Genomic DNA, 20936 nt, shown 5'->3' with positions numbered 1-20936 from the left:
GAATTGAACCCAGGATTTCCAAAACCTCACCTACTGTCCTAACCTCAAAAACAGTGGTTTTCAAACTTTTTAGGCTACATACACCTTTCCAAATAATGTAGCTTACCGCACACCCCTATCTGAGATAGGCAGAAGCAATGTGTGGGGCGGGGGGGCATGCAGGGTCACGTGCCCCCTCAGATTTCTGCCTTCTATTGAGAAACAACTTCTAGAGGTTTTCAAATTGTGGGACACATACCTCTAGGGGAGCATGGAGGAAAGTTCAGGGGAGCAAGCGGCAATGCGAGGCAGCTTGGGCCGGTGAGGCCAGGCAGCTCAAGGAAGGAGTGCCACTTCCACCCCCTGACTCACCTCAGCGAGCCACTCAGTCTGTCTGGGTGGGGGCAAGGCGCAACCAAAAATTGTAACTCAAGGGGGTGGAGCGCTCAGCTCAAAGTTTTGAAAAAGCTCCCCCCCTCCCCGAACGTTACTCTGCAGGCCCCTACGGGGGCGCACCCCACAGTTTGAAACCCTCTGATTCTGAGGTACACCAACGCTGCTGCAGTTTTAATTGAAAGGAGATTCAACTTGATTAGATTGCCAAGTCTTACTAAATAAAATGTATTGTTGGCCATTATAGGATTTTTCCCATGTACCCCCTGATGAGAGCTCACATACCCCTAGGGGTATGTGTATCCCAGTTTGAAAACCACTGCACTAAAACATCCATCATCATTTAATGGAAAACACTCATATTTACCTGAGTTTTATTCAAGTTTTGAAGATTTTAAAGAAGTGGAGGTTTTTTTCTGCTGTAAAAGTACACAGATTGGAACACTGCTTGCTACTATTGTCTGATTAGTACTGTGAGATTGATAAATTGCCTGATTCTAAGGAACTTTTGTATTGTGCATGCCTCTTTTACGTATTCACCCTTACAGAGAACACTACCATTTACTATAATGAAAATTTAGTTTCAAGTGTGGAATTCCCCGTCAGCTGAAGATCCAAAAGAAGACTGTGTACCCAATGCAGAGAGCCCAACTTCATCACAATATCAAGAGCAAAGTGCTCAGGATCATTAATGTAGGCCATTTATTTTTAGAAGGGCTGGTACTGGGATTGCATTTCTTGAAGACTCTAACGTAATCTTGACTGTTGGGGGCGGAGGAGCCATTACTAGAGTTTGGAAAAGATCCCCTAGCATATGTCTTTAAAAAAATTGGATCAGACTGTGAATGTTAAGAGTTACATTGATTGTTAAGCTTATTTGACCACCAAAGCCAGATGTGAATCTTCAGAGCACTGACACATCAGCTTGGGAAATGCCAAAGGGTAAACATTTATAAAAGTTGCATTTGTAAAAACCGTCAGAAATGATAACTTAGACAAATTTTTTAGTAATAAAATCTCCACTACCAGAAAAAAAGTATATGAATATGTTACAACAGAGGCTGATTATTCAATAAAATACACATGTTGAAAGTAGTTGTGGACAGAGGTGGATTAGGGGTTTGTGGGGCCCTGAGCCAGAGCAAGTGGGGGCCCCTCCTCACCTCTTCCACCTGCAGTCCTCTCCAACCCTTCCCCACCCCCACTTGCCCCGCTCCACCTGCCCAGCCCTCCTGCCAGGGAGTGGGATTGTGGCGCAGGGGCTTGCCCTTCCCCGCCCGCCTGGCGCTCCTGGCAGGGAGTGGGGTCAGGGCGCGGGGGCTTCCCCCACTCCCTGGCAGGAGGGTCAGGTGGACATGCAGAGTGGGGCAAGCCCCTGCACCCTGACCCCGCTCCGTGGCAGGAGTGCCGGGCGAGGGGAGTGGGTTAGGAGCACCCATTTTTCTGGGCGCCCCCACTGGTTGTGGAAAGAACTACCCAGTAAAAAATAAAGATTAAAGAAACAAATAAGTAAATTGCTCTTCACAATCTTTAAGCTAGGTGTAAAGACTCAACTGTTTTATATTTAAGACAAAAACTTGGTCCAAACTAAATGATGTCTTTGGCTTAATAACTTCCCAGTTGTTCTTGGAGGCCAAAGTCGGACGCTCAGGTAGCAAAAAGTCCAAATGCAAGAAGGTGCTTAAGTTCACAGGAGAGCTCTTTCGGCACAGGTCACACATGAAATGATGTACAGATTTTTGAAGCCACTATTTTTGATCACATAAGGCAGCAGGGTCACTTCCAAGTAAGTTGCCACTGGTCTGGGCACCCCCTTTACAGACATCATACAGCATGGCAAATTGTCCTTTCCTTTACACCACTTTTACAATGATGTAACGCCTCTGACTTTAGTGGAATTATTCTAGACTGACGCTGATCCATGTGAAAGCAGAATTAGACTCAAAGTGATGGTCTACATCAAGGAATAAATCAGGAGTAACATCACTGTAGTCAACAGAGTTACACCAGCATAAATACAGGGTAAATGAGAAGTTAGTCATGGCCAAAAAGGTTACAGTAGCATAAAACTAGTACTGTACAAGTGACTATGGACTGTTCAGAAGTATTGATGGGCAAAATTTGAAAACATTGAGAAGTTTACATTGGACAAGAACCCAAAAGTTAAGGAGATAAATTCTGCTTTTACACTGTGTGCAGCCTCTTGGATGTTATACAGGGGTGGCAAGGCAGAATGTGGCCCCAGATATTTTATCCACACTTTGACCATTGAGGGGCTAAAAAACTGGAAGAACATATTTGTTCATACAATTTCCAGTTCTCTCTCATTTTGGGCTAGTTGAAAATACTGCTTTTTCTTGTCTCAGTCAAAACCAAAAATTGCAGAGGACTATGAAAACTAAAACAAACAATCATAAAAGTTCACTCAACTGTTTTTCTTTTTTTTTCTTTAAATCCACAAATAAATAAATTTAGCTTCCGCATGGATAAATGGTCTGATGGTGTGGATTTTTAACAGCATCAGTTAACCTTTAAAACTAACTGTGACAAATTCTGATGTCATTTATAACCATGAAACCTTACCAAAGCCACAATCTCTCTGAAGAATAGTACTGCACATAAAGAGCTCTCAAGACATAAGTACATATATCCTTACACAGAAAAAAAAACTATGTTAAAAACGACATTAAGGTAGCAAAGTCCAGCACTCAAAAGTCAGGAAATGCCAAAACTGAAGTTCCCTGTGTGACCTTAATTTGGTCGCTTGTGCATGTGCATTATGGCACAGCCCTTAACTATGTGATTTCAGTCTATTTTTTCCAAAGGACCCTCTCATTCAGTGCAGAGGATGGACCTGCTGTGGGGATGCATCATGGTTGTGTAGTAAAAAAGAGTGTTGTCTGCAGGATCCCTGATTCATTTGCTACTGAAGTTGAAAGGTGTATAGTGAAGGAGGCAGAGGTTGCAAGAAGAGAAAGGACTGTCTCATGATTTAGGCAGTTGAATGCTGCCCTGGAGAGCTAGATTCTATCTCTGCATCTGCCACAGATTTCCTATGTGATGCTAGGCAAGTCACTTATACCACACTTTTCACAGGTGGCCACTAATTGTGTGTTCCTTAGGCTTGGTCTACACTACCCCCCCTAATTCGAACTAAGGTACGCAACTTCAGCTACGTGAATAACGTAGCTGAAGTTCGAAGTACCTTAGTTCGAATTAGTTCAAACTTACCTTGGTCCACACTCGGCAGGCAGGCTCCCCCGTCGACTCCGCGGTACTCCTCTCGGCGAGCTGGAGTACCGCAGTCGACGGCGAGCACTTCCGGGTTCGACTTATCGCGTCCAGACTAGACGCGATAAGTCGAACCCAGAAGTTCGATTTCCAGCCGTCGGACTTGCGGGTAAGTGTAGCCAAGGCCTTATTCGCTGGGTGCCCAACTTGAGACACCCGGTTTTCAGAAGTGCTGAGCACTCACAACTGCAACACAAGTCAGTGGGAGCTGTGTTTTGAACATATAAAGTGCTTTATAATACTAAGGACACTAAAAATCAGCTTAAACTGGCACTCAGAGTTAGTAGACACTTTTCATCTAAATCTCTCTGTGCCTGATTCCCATCAGTAAAATGGGGAATAATAGCACCCCTTATTCCACAAGGGCACTATGAAAATAAATGTATTCATGTTTATGAAGCACTCAAATACTATAGTGATGAATACTATAGAAATCCCATAAGGAAATGAATAATTCTGTCTTCAGAGGAGGGTTTGAATTGTGTCCAGTAAGCAAGCCAGGAGATCACATATTGAACAAGGATAAAAATATTGAATAGCTGCCCATTCAGTGAGCACTATCCATCCTAAGCACTGAATGAGGTAGAAGCCCTGTTTAAAAATGTGTATGTGATTATGTAATTGAAATCTGTATCATAATACATACACCCAAAGGAGTGGAATTAAGATTGCATAGGCAACCTTAATTTTGGCATTTCCTAATTACTCTGTGCTTGATTGTGCAACATTAATGTTCTTTTAATTTTGGTTTCCTTGTGAGCACAGCCCAACAGATTGCCCTTGGTGTGACAAACTGTGGGCAGAAACAGAACTATGGGGACAACCTTTACCCATCAAATGTGATTTTTGTGGGTGGAGAATGGATGGTCCTTATAACAAGATCCAAGACAAACATCCTGAGGGCAAGGATGGGCAGAGGCCTAGTAGAACCTCTAGAAAAGGAGGGAAAGTGAGGGAGAAGACGTATCTTTCCACTGAAAAGAGGGAGGAGACATGTGACAGAGTGATGAGGGCTAGCACTTGAGCCAGCACTCTAGGTACCATTATTAGTATTAATTAGGTTTGCCTGGAGACGTCCTAATTGGACAAGGTGTACCTGACTACCAGGCCAGATTGGGGTTGGTGAATGAATGATCCAATGAGGCATGCTCAAGGGGAAAAAGAGGAGAGGAACAGAAAGCTAGGTGAGCTTGACCAGGGGGTCCCTCTGATTAGAGCCACCTTAACCCCTTCCTCTATTTGGGAGAAGGGGTTAGAAAGTTAAGATACGGTGTCTAGAGGTATGGAGACACTGCTATGGATTGGTGGAAGGATTAAAATACTATAAATAAACCGCACAGTGGTATTTACAAGGAAGACATCTCAGTGCAGTCTGTGTTTGTGGAAGAGGTGGGAGTGTGGCATGCTACCCTGTGACATGTGTATTAATAGAATAACTATAAAAAGTGCTAAATAATGCATTGCTGATTATGTCTTATGCAGACTATTGATGAGATTGTAAGCACTGTTCTTTGCTTTATTTTAAAATTAAGCAAAGCACAATGAATGAACAAAAACAGTTATATTCCCCACCCACTTAGAACAGACTATTTGAGTCCAGATTTGGGAACGGGAAAAGGAAGCAATAAATTTTTGCTTTAACTCACCACACGTTTTAATTGCACAGAACTCCCACGGGGTGTCAGGGTCAAGAGTGTAGCACCATGGTCTTGGCTTGCCATCGGGATTGCGGCAGTAATTATCATCAAAGCCCTTGTCAGGATATCTGCAAACCACACCAACAAATGTGTTCAGCGCATCTGGCAACACTATACAGGCATGCACAAGACGTGTAAAGAACCAATTCCATCTCAGACAAGTTTGATACAGTGCCCGCTGGCTTGGGACCTGATCGTGTGGGGTTGGGGAATACCCTCTACTCCCATAGAGGAAAATGAGGGTGAAACCTCACTGGAAGCACTGAGCAGAATCAGGCCCTTGGAGAGGGAGACTCAGCTTTGGTAACATGCAGGACACCAGATGGGGTAACTCAGCTAATTGCTTCAATCTAGAGCATGGCCATCCCTTGACAGATACACAAGCCTCACATTTTTTTTTTCCAAACAGCCAAATGAAGTGTGGATTATATAAACACTGCCTGGCATGCCAGACTCATTAAGAAAACAGGTTCTCTAGTGCAACAACCCTGGGTTCAAACTGGAAGCTATTTTCAATTGCTTTGTGACTAATGATAGCTCCATTTTGGTAACACAGCTTGTTCTAGGTCATGCCCTCATTTCCAGCATTGCAAAAAATATTTAAAACTTCCCTCTCCCTTTATCTTGTCAAGGTTTGAAACTGTCGTGTTATTTTAATTGTTTCCATATTTGTCTCGCCTCTGTTAAACGGACAAATGCGGGGAACATAATAAGGAGACTTACTTTATCTAAATGGTCATAGAACCAGCCATAAACTTCCAAATGCGGGGATAAATGTAAAATGTATTTATTGCCAATAAATGCAAAATGCTTTGGTTTTGCAGGTTTTTTGCAACATGTTTGAAAGAGAACAAAAAGCCGGCTTGCCCAAGGGACTACTGTGAAAACTTATTTAAGGGGACAAAAATGTTAACTACCTATGAACCTGAGACCTTCCCACAACTGCAAGCAGATGTGCTTCTCATGAGGACATGATTTACACGTGATTTACAAAGGTGTGCCGATAGGGCTCTCTACCCACCATACACTCATCCCAAAGTCTGTTTGTACAATCCTGCCTTCCTTGGGATAAATCACACTCCCTCTGCTACAGCAGGGTTTGAAAGGTGGGGTAGGGAGAGAATTGAAAGAGGATTCAATCATTATTGTCATTGAACCCTGCAGAATGGGGTGAGGAGACAGGGCTATAGCAACATGAGAGCTTTTTATCCGCAGTAGCAACTGTGCTCCACAATACTCATTACTGCTTCAAGACAATTGCTAAGTTCTAAACTGGGAGAGGGGGTGAAGTTTAAAAGTACCCTGATATCTCCAAGGACCTTCCTCTGACCCCCACAACCGATCAGTCCCTGGGATGGGGCCAGGGGAGGGGGTAGGATCATCAGAACCATTTCCCCTAAAGGCCATCATGTAACTGTACACTAAGGGCTCAATCCTGCAAGGTGCTGAGCACTCCGGTCCCAATCCAGGAAGGCACTTAGGCAAAGACTTAACTTCAATTGCATCATTTATGGTTTAACAATCATCACCAGAGTGCTCAGCATCTTGCAGGATCAAGCCATATAGACAGAGAAATGGGGAAATTTCCAGCACTATCCACTGACATCTTTTATACCCTGAGTATAAATAGATTCTTAGGGAACTGCTCCCTGCAAGGACTACAGATGACCTTGGTTACAGGAGGGTGTTAGGGTACAAAGCTAATCTGAGTATCAGTCGGGTGGGAAAGAAGCCCTTTTAGACTTCCTCTAACCTTGGGGAACAGAAGAACTCCAGTTTACCTCCCTCATTTGCTCACATGCAGAGAGAGTGGGTGAGGAAAAAGCTGTCCTGCTCGGTTACTGATTTTGCCTACAGTGTTCTCAGATCTGCTTGCTCCTTTCCATGTCCCTGGGAGTCAACTAGTAGCTATTTTAGTCCCTACAGCAGAAGACCATTTAGTGTCCCTTCCCTCACAGGTAGCCACAACAAGCAGGGATAAACTGGATGATGGGTTTGCAATCTGGCCAACCCAATCTCAGATTTATGTCGCTGAGAATTATGTAATGGCCCTGTAGGAGTTAGTCCAGTCTCCAGGTTTCTTTCCCCCAAACATACCCTGGGCCATAGTCTGCCGCTTGGATCAGAGGAGGATTCTCAGGATTCCTGAGATCTTTCAGATCCCCGTTACACCTCCTTAGTGATTTTTGTTAGGTTTATTATTTGTTTTTCCCCATCCTCCCCCTGAAGCAGCAGTAGTAACCTTGACTTCAGGGGCTAAGAAAGCAACAAGACACTGCTCCAATGTCAGAGACAGGTCCATTTCTAGGTTTGAAGAGAGTTATCCATCGAAGTTCTGAATATTGCATATTTTTTTCAAACAGACCAAGATTGCTCTTTAACACCAATGGACGATCCTTATTTATTTGTTCATGTTGAAGTTTACCTCCCAAATGCATCCCTAACATGAGTATACTGTTGTAAATTAAATTACACCAGTGATTAATTTGGCTCTCTGATTTGTCACACTTAAAAAAAATTGAATAGTGTTTTGTGGGGGCTAAAACTTTTACTGTTCATAAATATTCCAATTTTTTGTGTCCAAGGCTACAACCTTGTAGGTCAAGTTGTTGTATAAAGCCATTTCCATACCAGGGATATAAATCAGGAGGTTGTAATGAAAAGACAGACAGATTTTAAACTGTACTGGTTCATCTCAGTATTTCTCTGCTATACATGAATATAAGTCACAGTCCTGTGTTGTGCTCCGTACAGAGGGACTGCTGTCCCAACGCCAAGCCACGTCAGTCTCAATGAGATTCCATGAAGGTGCAACAGTGTGTCTGTGCAGAGCACAAAGCAGGATCATAGAATCATAGAATATCAGGGTTGGAAGGGACCTCAGGAAATCATCTAGTCCAACCCCCTGCTCAAAGCAGGACCAATCCCCAACTAAATCATCCAAGCACCAGAATGAAATCCTGGCTCCACTGAAATCAATGACAAAATTCCCATGGACATCAGTGATGCCAGGATTCCACCCTTAGGGCAAGTCTACACTACAAAATTAAGTTGACCTAAGCTATGTTGACATACAGCCACTACAGTAAATAAATTGGTTTTGCATGTCCATGCTACGCTCCTTGTGTCAGCGGTGCTTGTCCTCACCAGGAGTGCTTGCACTGATTTAATTGTCAGTGTGGGGCATTGTGGGATGGCTTTTGAAAGGCAGCAACACTGAATGTAAGCAACAGTGTCCACATTGACACTAAGGAGTCTGGTGGCACCTTAAAGACTAACAGATTTATTTGGGCATAAGCTTTCGTGAGTAAAAACCTCACTTCTTCGGATGCATCCGAAGAAGTGAGGTTTTTACTCACGAAAGCTTATGCCCAAATAAATCTGTTAGTCTTTAAGGTGCCACCAGACTCCTTGTTGTTTTTGTAGATACAGACTAACACGGCTACCCCCTGATACTTGACACATTGACACTGCATCAGTCTAATTACGTAGCCCTAAGTGGTACGCCTCTCGTGCAGGTGGAGTTATGAAGTCGGTAAAGTGGGTGAGTTACATCAGTGGGAGCTACATTTTAGTGCCTTACATCGACCATACTGTAATGTAGAGCAGGTCTCAGACTTCTTTTTCCCAGATAGCTCTCATTTATTCACACCCCTGAGCAACACAAATTATGCTGACATAAGCTGTGGTGTAGACATAGCCTAAAGCTACCAGTACCTTATTTTAAAGCATAATGACTGCATTTCATTATTAATACTTGGTACTTTATAGGGACACATTCAGAGGAAGATCTCAGATATTTGCAGATATGAATTAATCCCAACAACATTCTTGTGAGGTAGGTTAGCATTATTTTACCTATTTTATAAATGGGCTTAATCAAAATCAAATTTTTCAGAAAGGCTTGTTTCAGTCTGAGCCCGTGTTAGGTTCCCCCTCCCTAATGCAGTAGGGGTTCAAAGGCCTTTATGTGTGGCCTAAACCCACCCACATAGCCTCTCCAGAAGGGAGTGTAAATGTTGCAGATGGCTGTCTGCACTTTGGTGAATTTCACGCACTAGAATAAAACCTTTCTTGTCTGCAGTTTTTTAATGCTATTTCTGACTCACTTTTTTGGCATTATATCTATATCTCATCAACTTATTGTCCAAAACATAAATCTATGATCATAAAATGCTGAACTTAACCATTCATAATTGCTTTTCCAGGATGAAAATCAGTGTTGATTTTTTTTTAACACCTTATGCAACATAAACTAGAGAATTAAGACTGATAATTGCATAGGGTCTAGCTATTCATTATTGAAGTAAATGGATATATTGTAAATTATTAATGTTGGAAGGCTAAATTCATCAGTATTTGTAAAGGGCTTTGAGATCTCTGGTAGGTGTAAAGTATTACTACTACTAGTAATTATTATTATTTATTTTGTTGTTGTTATTATGTTTGGTTTTTTTCTAGTGACGTCACTCACTCTGTGTATACAGACATATGTATCTCCTCAGACCATGTAAATTCACATAGCATATCTCCATAAAGTTCAATGCAGCTGATTTAAACTAGCTGAGGTTAGGCCTAACGAGTACCAGAATGTGTGTAATTTTTAAAAGAAAACAGTGAAGAAGTATTTTACCTCTCTGGTCTGAATTTGTGCCTGTGTGGTCTCTGAAGGTCCCAGCGCTGACATTCCTTGCCTGATTCAGTGTGATCCATTGGCCCTCTGTAACTTTCTCCATTGCAGGTCATGCATTCAACTGAAAACAAAAAATAGTATGTTAGTAGCTCATAACACTAGTAGAAAGAAATTGCTGTCATAAACTGAAGCTGTCCTGCACAGAGAATTATAATATTATAAAAATAATACTTCCTAGATCATCAGTTTCACACAGGTGTAAGACGCGAAAAAGAGTCCGGTGGCACCTTATAGACTAACAGACGTATTGGAGCATAAGCTTTCGTGGGTATTCACCCACAAAAGCTTATGCTCCAATAAGGTGCCACCGGACTCTTTGTCACTTTTTACAGAGCCAGACTAACACGGTTACCCCTCTGATACTTGACAGGTGTAAAAAACGCCCTTCAAAATAACGTCTCACTGTGGGTTCCTTTTAAGATCTTGTCAGATGATTAGATTTGGTGCCAGGTTAGTTCACAATCAAGTTACTTTGGATGCATCTGGATGGAAGCATTTGAGGCATTTACATACCCGGCATCTTTCTTGGGCATTTGTAGAAATTAGTTTGAGTGTTAAATGAAGACCTAGATCTAAGTTTTGATAAAGCACACACCAAGCAGGAAAATGTTACTGTTGATTAAATAAGTGATACCTGCTTGTATGACAATTATATAAATATATGTACACATAAGTTGTGATGAAACCTGATTATGGATAAAGTTAAAACCAAATTGAGATTAATAGGTGTGAATGCACCCATTAATTAGCATAACAATAAGGATAAATTAATCACAATCACCCACTTAAGGCAAAAGGGTTATGGTTTTGGATTGTGTGGGTGGAAGGGTTTGTTTTGGTAAGTCTGTAGGTGAGTAGGCAGGGGCAGAACACAGAACAAGGGAGAAACAGAGACAGCCTGAAGAAAACAAAGCTGAAATCTGTAAACATACAGTGACCCTACGAGAAATTTAGGAATGGTCTGGGTCAGGCGTGCTGGATTAAAAGATGCCTGGACCGGTAAGCTAAGAATCCACTCCTTATAGATTCATAGACTTTAAGGCTATAAGGGACCATCATGACCACCTAGCACATTGCAGGCCACAGAACCTCACCCACCCACTCCTGTAATAGACCCCTAACCTCTGGCTGAGTTACTGAAGTCCTCAAATCATGATTTTAAGACGTGATGTTATAGACAATCCACTATTTACACTAGTTTAAACCTGCGAGTGGCCTATGCCCCATGCTGCAGAGGAAGGCATAAAGAAACCCCAGGGTCTCTGACAATGTGACCCAGGGGAAAATTCCTTCCAGACCCCCAATATGGCGATCAGTTAGACCCTGAGCACATGGTCCTATTGCTATTGGTTCCTCCTGCATTCAGAGAAGCAGGATGATGTACACTCCTTGTAAATAAACAAGATTGCATCAAAGAATGTATTAGACTCCATCATCAATTTCTGCTCCCAACTGAAATATCCCCAGGGCCCTGAACTTTGGGTCAAAAAGGGGTAACTAATTTATATATACACATTATATTTATATACACCTCTACCCCGATATAACGTGACCCAATATAACATGAATTCGGATATAATGCGGTAAAGCAGCACTCCGGGGGGCCGGAGGGGGAGGAGCTGCGCACTCCAGTGGATCAAAGCAAGTTCGATATAACACGGTTTCACCTATAACGCGGTAACATTTTTTGGCTCGCGAGGACAGCATTATATCGGGGTAGAGGTGTATAAATATACATTTACATTTAAATGTACAAATCACTTAGGGCTTGTCTACCCCTAAAAACATTATAGTGGCATAGCTGAGCTGCTGTACTGCTTCAGTGTAGACACTACCTATGCCGATAGGAGGGATTCTCCCATTGGCGTAGGTAATCCACCTCCCCAAGATACAGTAGCTAGGTTGATGGAAGAATTCTTCTGTCAACGTAGCACTGTATACTTGGGGACTTGGGTCAGTTTAACAATTCCACTCACCCTGAAAAATCCACATCCCTGATCAATGTAGCTAAATTAACCTAATTTTCTAGTGTAGACCAAGCCTTCGAAAATGATAATTTAGGCAGTTAGAGAATGAATTCTTCAGTCAAATCATCAGCCAAGAAGCCCTTGATCTTGCATTCAGCTGCAGGTCTAATCCCAGCTGGAGCGCACTTTAGATTCAGGCTGTAAATTTTGGTTCTTGGTCCAACAGAGTCTGGATTTGTTAGCCTTCCTAGCATATTGCAAAGCTTACTCCAAATGCCAGCAGTAAAGAAGGGACTAGGCTGATTAGCAGGGTAGGAGGGCTTGGATTTGAGGTAAATAAGGCAGTCATATTAATATATTCCTGAACTGAAGAACTGCTGAGCCCAACACTTAGAATCAATATACTGAATATCATTGACCACGTTCTGTGACATGCCGAAGGGAAGGCATGGGCTTTAGTGCTATCAAAATCAAAATAAATAGATCAATATAAGAGGAAAGGAACAGCTTCCATATGAGGAGAGATTAAAAAGATTGGGACTGTTCATCTTAGAAAAGAGACGACTAATGGGGGATATGATAGAGGACTATAAAATCATGAATGGTGTGGGAATAGGGAAGCGTTATTTACCCTTTCACATAACACAAGAACTAGGAGTGACAGAATGAAGTTAATTGGCAGCAGGTTTACTGGAAGAATTTCTTCATCCAACACAAGATCAACCTCCATACTCTGGAAGGGGATGTTGTGAAGGCCAAAAGTGTAACTGGGTTCATAAAAGAATTAGATAAGCTAATGGAGGATAGGTCTATCAATGGCTACTAGCCAAAATGGTCAGAAATTTAACACCACACTCAGGGTATCCCTTCACTTCCAACTGACGGAAGCTGGGACTGGACAACTGGATCACTTGAAATTTCCTTGTTCTGTTCATTCAGTGGCACAGGCCACTGTCAGAAGACAGGATGAATCATTAGTCTTACCCAGCATAGCTATTCTTATGTTCTTATTTATAAATATCAGTTGATAGAACGCACCCAATCAGAATGCTCTAAAGCAATTACATTGACCAATGTTCCTTACAGATTATCACATGAGCATCATTTGAAGGTGAAACAATAATTAACTTTCAGAATTCATCCTCAAATCCATTATGTAGCAAAACTCAACTCAACATTAACTACGGACCTGCAACAGGTGCTTTCATAATGTACTGAACACAACAGAAATTGTTAGCTGATCTGTAGTGGACTAGAGAGCTGTTCAAATGATCTCATTTGTGTGATAAGCATATCATTACTCAAACACCTCTTGCTAAATCAGTCATTCTTACTAAGAATTGAGCCATTCTTTGTTCAAAGCCCAAATAGAAATACTCTCTAATAACTAATAACAGTTACATACTTGCTTCCAGGGCAGAAGAGACATTTCTATGGTATCAACTGTGTCATGTTACCTTCTGAACAGAGAGGAATGTCACAGACTTCATGGCGTATCTCTGGATTGCTTGTAAAACACCAAGGGCCTCCTTCTTCCCCTCGGGGATTCCGACAGTAGTTTTCCTGTAGGTCTTTACCCCGATAGCTCGAAGGCAAAAAGCTAGTTTTAAAATGACAATCATTACAGTATAAGAGCATGCAAACTTTGTTGTGAATCTTACTGTATTCATGAATACTTACAGCTTATGAAACTCTGGCTTTCTTTTCCGCACACGCTATATGTGCCTGCACACACATCCATACATCTCTACCTTAAATTTTATACAGTTTCTCATTTTAACATATGACAAGACCAAAGCTAGATTCACCCATCTTTATTCCTATTGAGTAACACCTTACTCAGCAACTAAGTCCACTGATTTCACCCCAGGGTCTCCTACATTTAAATGTGCTTGTCAAATAGATGCAGAGTTGAAGTAATGTACGGTAATTAAGTTTATCACATAAATGAGATAATTTAACAGTAATCTAATCCACTAAATTTCTATTGTGTTCAGTACATATAGACATAGATAGATCTAGTCTAATGGTGCTACACAACCTGAGTAGAGGTAGCAGAAACTGTCCATTAGATTGTGTGTTCTCAGTCCAGGTGGATCACCTTTCTTTATGGATAGATCGGAGAGTTGTACTGAAACTTTTTTTCTGTTGTAATACGGGTTTAAGATATGAAAACCACTGTATTACAACTACAGACGCAGACTCTTTACATATTATAAAAACAACTCCATTATACTTTACATTTGGAATAACCATACCCAAGCATTGCATTCTGGAATGTGTTTCCATCCTGTTCCAATATAAACTTTGACATTCTGATGCTGCGTAAGGAGACCAAGTAGGAAATTAGCATCATGTTCCTGCAGAGAGTTTTGGAGCAACATTTCCAACCACCAAACTAAGTGAAGTATTTAAGATATTACTTCACTCACTTTGTCCCTCTCATATACTGTAACCAAAACAGCTACAACACTGCAAACAACAATTTTGCCATCTGATATGGAAATTCCACAACACAAAGAAGATGGAAGACAAACTTAACAGCAACATCTATTTCCTGAGCAAATGCAAGAAACAAAACAACATCCCTAGAGAACTCACCATCTATAACCCTCTGACAACCACATCCAATTCTGAACAACTCTGCAAAAGGATTTCAGAAAAACTAAGGTGTAATCTCCTGCACCTCACATATTCTGGAAGGGACCACCTCAAACGAGAAATCATCACATGTTCCCACACAATGGAAGGGAAAAGTGAGGAAACCTACCTGGAGATCATACAAGAAACCCAAAACAACTATCAAAATACTTGCTGACAGCCATGCAACACAAAAACAAAAGTGGAACCATCTATAACAACAACAACTCCAAAACCCTCAGAACTTCACCTCCAGGATAAACCAGGGCACAAGGACCTACCACATGGACACTACACAATACCCCAAAATCAACAGCCTATCACAATTACCCTAACTGGAACTGAATTACCAGTATTCTCTGAGGGACTGAACTTCTATCCCACCATTGAAACTGATACCACACTGACATGTGGAGAACTGGAAGAATTCTTTCGCTGACTCTCTCTCAAAGAATTACTTCACAACAAAGTTGACATCAACCAGAACTACCCATGTCCCCACCGACAGTCATAAATAAAAAAGAATTATCTGACTGGACACCCATCAGTGGAGGAAATGACACACTTGATCATTACATCACAAAAGACTGTGGAATCCTGAAACATCATATCTACCACAATCTCTCCACTGCCAAGAGGTCAGCTACACAGTCCCTGAAATCCAGCCACCATACAGTGATCAAAGCAGCAGCCAAAGTGAACGCCCTCATAGTCCTCAGTTGTGATGAGTACATCAACAAGGCCAACTGACAAGTCTCCAACACCACCCTCCTATAAGGAATTCAAAGAAGACCCCCCACACCACAAAGGAATTTAAGGATATCATCAAATCCTTCCCCAGACAACTCCAAGAGAAACTCTACAACCTCCTCCCTCATGAACCTACCCCAGGGAACTTCTACATGTTTCCCCAAGATACACAAATTAGCGAAACTAGGCAGACCCACCATATCTGGCCACAGCACGCTTATGAATATGAAAACTCACAGAAATCATCCTCAAAACACTCACCACAAAAAGGGCAAGTTTTCTCCAGGACACAAGCGACTTCATCCAGAAACTTCACAACATTAACAATCTCCCTCAGCACAACGTACTTGCCACCATGGAAGTCACCTCCCTATCTACCAATATCCCTCACCATGACAGCCTCTCTGCGTGCCTCAGATATCTTCACAACAATGAACGACACCCGAATGTTTCCACCCGAAACACATCAAACTCATCCATTCCATCTCACCCTTAAGAACTTTACATTCAACAATTACTTTTTTCCAAACCACGGGAATAGCCATGAATACTAGGATGGCTCCCCAACATGTCAACTTCTTCATAGGTCACCTCAAGGAAGAATTTCTGGAAATATGCACCATAAACCAATGAAATACCTGATATACATCAATGATATTTTTATCGTCTGGAGAGATGACCTAAACTCCCTCACAGATTTTCACCACAACTTCACCAACCACCACCTATCCTTCACTCTCTCTAGAACACTCCCATACCAGCATCAACTTCCAGGACACTAAGATAAGCTTCTGTAATGGAAAGCTACAGAAAACTATACACAAGAAGCCCATAGATCACCAGACTTACCTTCAAAGATCCAGTAACCACCCCCGACACACCAAGAAATCTGTTATCTACAGCCAGGCAATCAGATACCACAGAATATGCTCCAAGAAGAAAGCCTGGGATACACACCTTAACACACTTAAAACCACCTTCACCAAACAAGGACACTCCACCAGAGAAGTAGATCACCTCATGGAATAGCTTACACGAACACCTCAAGAGGACCTGCTTCAATACAGAAAAAAAAAACCAAACCCTGACTGTATACCCCTAGTTGTCACTTATCACCCCACACTGAAACGCTCATGAGGTATCATCAAATAATTACAACTCATACTTGCTGGGGACCACATCCTGAAAGAAATCTTTCCCAAACCCTCTCTTCTGGCCTTCAAACAACAACCAAAGCTCACCAAGCTCATAATCAGAAGCATACTCCCTATAGACCAGGACTTACGAACTCAAAGCAGCACTAGACCCTGTCAAAACAACAGATGCAAAACGTGCAGCCATGCTACAATGATCAACACCACCCACAATACACCTTTCAAGATCCAAACGTATATCACCACATGTGGTGTACCTCATCCAGTGCATCAAATATCCCATCCTTTAACTTGTCCCTGCTCAGATTTAAATCAAAACCTGTTCCAGTACAAGGATTTAAGGTAAAATGAAGCACCAGAACCAATCTGTGAGCTTTGGGGCACTGGACAAATCCAACTAAGTTTGTAACATTGGGCCTGATGTAGCAGAGACAGTCATGTCCGGAGATAGATATCGGCAAAAACAGAGGGTTGGTCAGAAATTAGGAAGAAGATGTGCTACCTGCCTGCAATGATTAAACTTAAGAAAAGGTTGGAGTTTGGGTTCTGGTTCTTTTTATGAACTGGAGTGATATGTGAAAAATTTCTTAAGTTTCCAGAATCTGTTTGCCCATGTCTAATTCATGTTTTAGTCCCATTCTTGTTTTAGTCCCATTTGCACTGAGAAAAGATGACGCTTTGTGAAAAGTGAAAGAATAATTTTTGGAATCAAATCACTGGAAAGTTTCTATCAATGTACCCTTACCCTGGGATTATCTGAATATAGTGAGGATATTTTGTAATATTACATATTTATAAATTTTAAAGGAAGGCTATATGGCTCATAAGACTAGCAATGAGAATCAGAGCCTTTCATGTCTTGGTCACTCATTTATAGCCATCTCAGCCAAGCTGGTAATCAGCAATGCCAGGATATGTCTTTGGTAGTATATGAAATAGTTGGTGTTCTTAGTACAGTAGTTAATGGATGTGTCTCTATATTGCAAAAACAAAAACACCCTTTGATTAGTACTAATTGTCACCCTTGTTGGCAGTCTTATTAGAGAAACCAGACTGAGCGGGCTGGAGTCTACATGTTAGTCTACCCTCCAGGTGAGAACAGAATTGAGGCACAATGAGTCGGCAGCATGAAGAAGCTTGAAGTGTTCCTGCCAGGTATCTGCTCTGTGAATAACCAAAAGACCATATCCATGGTTCTCAGTCTTGCATTTTTCACAGCATTATATTCACTCATTTCTTTAAAAAGCTAATACAACTGCTTTTCTACACACTCTCAGAGTAAAAGGGGTTATACAGAGAGAGAAACAAAGGCATTAGATGTGATGCCACAGGTCACTGCAGTCAGTAGAAAGATTCCCATTGATTTCAATGGATTTTGGATCATTCCCATAGGGAGGCAGGACTGCAGTAAAGTAAAAACATATATTTCCTGTGTTTAGTGATGAGCCCTTTGGAGTGAGTACTTCAGTCTGTATCTTAGGACTTGGGATTTGCTCTAATTACAGCCATTGGTGTAGCGGGACTGGTGAAACTCCCAGTGTAGACAGGAAAAGGCACTATTTGCACTAGTAGAGCTTACCCCTGCTTGAAACTGGGGTAAATTCTCCAGAGCTAATAGCTAATCTGCTTGTCTATGCTGGGGGTGTACAGTAGTGCTACGGCTGTCATCAGTGCAAATCCCCAATTTAGAAGAGACTACACTTGCACTTTACTCTTTAAACTGAATTAACCAGTTGTTGTACTCATACAGCAGAACTGATCCAACTCATACAAGAAATACAAGAACAGCTTACAGTTGCTGCCTCACTTGGCTAACTTCATGGTATGAATGAATAACAAAAGGGGAAAAAAAGGAAAATCTCTACCCACTCCCACCCACCCCACCAAAAATGTATTTTTGTCTTTTTTTAACCTTTGGTTAATTAAATCTTGGAACAGACTGAGTTGGAAAATATCCCGGTTACTCACATCCTGGTTGCAATTAGCACGATGTAGTAGCATAATTTAATGGGAGTTTTTCCTATTCTTGGTCCTTGGAGAGAATAATTTTCCTCATTTTACCATTGCCCATTGCACATTTGTTCCTTTTTTATTCTTCTGCATTTTCATCACATAACTTTCTCAAAACATCTTAGACCTTGTCTACATGTGTGGTGGTGAGTATGGTATGTGCAGCTACAAGCTCAGTGAAAAGCAAGATAAAGACAGCTCTAGGCAAACTTTTCTGATGGAGAATACATCCCGTGTATGTGTTAAGTGGTGTGTCACTGAACGCTAGAGTATTTCATTTTATTATTTTACCATCACAGAGTCTCTCAGCTCAGAAATAACCATTACAAAAGCGAATCCAATTTACCCCAGGATCAGGATCAAAACCATTTCTGAAATCATTCACACCTTCCCGTGTCTGCCTTTGTAATTTGTAATCTCTTCAGAGCAAGAAATGTCTCTTACTCTATATTTGTACTGTGCCAAGAACAATGGAGCCTAGGCTTGTCAACCCTCCAGGTTTCGCCAGGAGTCTCCTGGAATCAGGCCCTATCTCCCAGAGGCTACTGAAGCCGATCTGGGAGATTTTAGGGCGCTAAAAGGCCAGCTGCACAATTGGATTAAGGCAGGCTCCCTGCCTGCCCTGGCCCCACACTGCTCCCAGAAGCAGCTGGCACATTCCTGCGGTCCCTGGGGGTGGGAGTGGGGAGGCGGTCTCTGCACGCTGCCCAGAGCGCCGACTCCGCAGCTCCCATTGGCCGGAAACTGTGGCCAATGGGAGCTTCAGAGGCGGCACCTGCAAGCAGGAGCAGCGCACGGAGCCCCCTGTCTCCCCCACAGGGGCCGCAGGAGCATGCCAGCCACTTCCGGGAATGATACGGGGCTAGGCAGGCAGGGAGCCTGCCTTAGCCCCACTGTGCTGCCGACCAGGAGCCACCTGAGGTAAGTGCCGCCGAGCCAGAGCCTGCCCCTCCTGCACCCCAATCTCCTGACCCAGCCCTGAGTCCCCTCCTGCACCCAAACTCCCTCCCAGAGCTTGCACCCTACTCCTGTACCCCAACCCCAGTCTCAGCCCCCTCCCACACTCCAAACCCCTTGGCCACAGCCCAGAGCCCACACCCCCTCCCGCTACCCAACTCCCTGCCCCAGCTCGGTGACAGTGAGTGAGGGTGGGGGAGAGTGAGTGATGGAGGGAGGGGGGATGGAGTGAGCGGGGTGGGGCAGGGGCGTTTGGGTTTGTATGATTAGACAGTTGGCAACCCCAATGGGGTTTGGTTGGGGCCTCTAGGCACAACTGTAATATAGAGTAAAAACAATAACAATAGCATAATCATTTTAACATCAAAGCACTACCTTCCAGAGTATGGAGCAAGTACAAGTTCTGAGGAAAAGCTTATACAAAATGAGTAAACTTAATTTCTTTCCATGAGTATGGAAAAAAGATTTGTTTCCACAATTGCTACCTTGTGATAACCAGATGTTGTGACAAAACTGAGCTAATAACTCCCACCCTACATGTTAGTAAATTCCAAACACTCCACTGTTTGCTTCCATTCCATCTCACTCAAACCTCCAATGATGAAATCAAATTTTCTGATGTTGAGAAACAAAATTAGTATGTGACCACCTTGTTTATCATGACCTTTTCAAACAAAATCTATTGCGCAAGGCGGGAAGAAGTCAGCTTCACAGCATGCTTCTCAGATGAGTAGCCATCCAAATTCATTACTACAATGCAAAAGTAAAACTGCTAAAGATATTAACCAAATACATTTACAGTAAACCAACTTCTGTATGCTGCTACCACTGAAGTTAATGGGAGTTTTGCCACTGACACCGAAGAAAGTAGTATCTGAGAATGACTCTGAAAGGTAATGAGTGCTGAGGTCTCAAGTGCTGTGTGAGCTAAGGACTCTGAATTCCTTTCAGGATCAGGCCCTAAACTCAAGAATTAAGTCCTATAGCTATTGTACCATTCTCCAATTATTGCTGTGTTATTATTTAATCGTATATATTATATATGTAATCCTAAATCTGAAAGGAAATATAAACCAAAACAATTCTTCATGCATTTATTATGACTAGTTCTAAAAATGATAGCCAGTACTCTCAAATCCTCTACAGACTGCATGCAACTCCACTTTAAGGCCAACTTCCTCTGAGAAACTCTTTCATGAGTGAGGTTAGTTTCTAAACCGTACTTAAAAGGACAGAGTGGTAATGCTCCTCCGGAAATGAACGGGAAGTCATTCATTGATTTGTTTATTGATTTCAAATACCTATTCCAAGCTCAAGGTGCTTTAACAAAGCTTATAATCCACAAGATTTGCAACATGAACCAAACTATAGAGACAATTGTAAGCACCCAAAACAGATAAACTAA

The 20936-nt window shown here is 42.1% G+C and overlaps 1 protein-coding gene across 2 annotated transcripts in view; it reads right to left on the bottom strand.

Annotated features, from left to right (window-relative positions):
* Positions 1 to 20936, bottom strand: part of HGF (hepatocyte growth factor) — a 76433-nt gene that overhangs the window by 36988 nt on the left and 18509 nt on the right. The window contains exons 5-7 of one of the 2 annotated variants that reach the window (XM_024114760.3): positions 13478 to 13605; positions 9994 to 10114; positions 5310 to 5428 (exon numbers count right to left, since the gene is read on the bottom strand). In XM_024114760.3, the coding sequence (XP_023970528.1) occupies positions 5310 to 5428; positions 9994 to 10114; positions 13478 to 13605 (368 nt within the window). Of the gene's footprint in view, positions 1 to 5309; positions 5429 to 9993; positions 10115 to 13477; positions 13621 to 20936 lie in introns of both variants that reach the window. The other variant, XM_005296964.5, reaches the window with a different exon arrangement.

This window comes from Chrysemys picta, chromosome 1 (genome assembly GCF_011386835.1).
Source record: "Chrysemys picta bellii isolate R12L10 chromosome 1, ASM1138683v2, whole genome shotgun sequence".
NCBI classification, from domain to species: Eukaryota; Metazoa; Chordata; order Testudines; family Emydidae; genus Chrysemys; species Chrysemys picta.
This window is presented reverse-complemented; position numbering and strand designations above follow the sequence as displayed.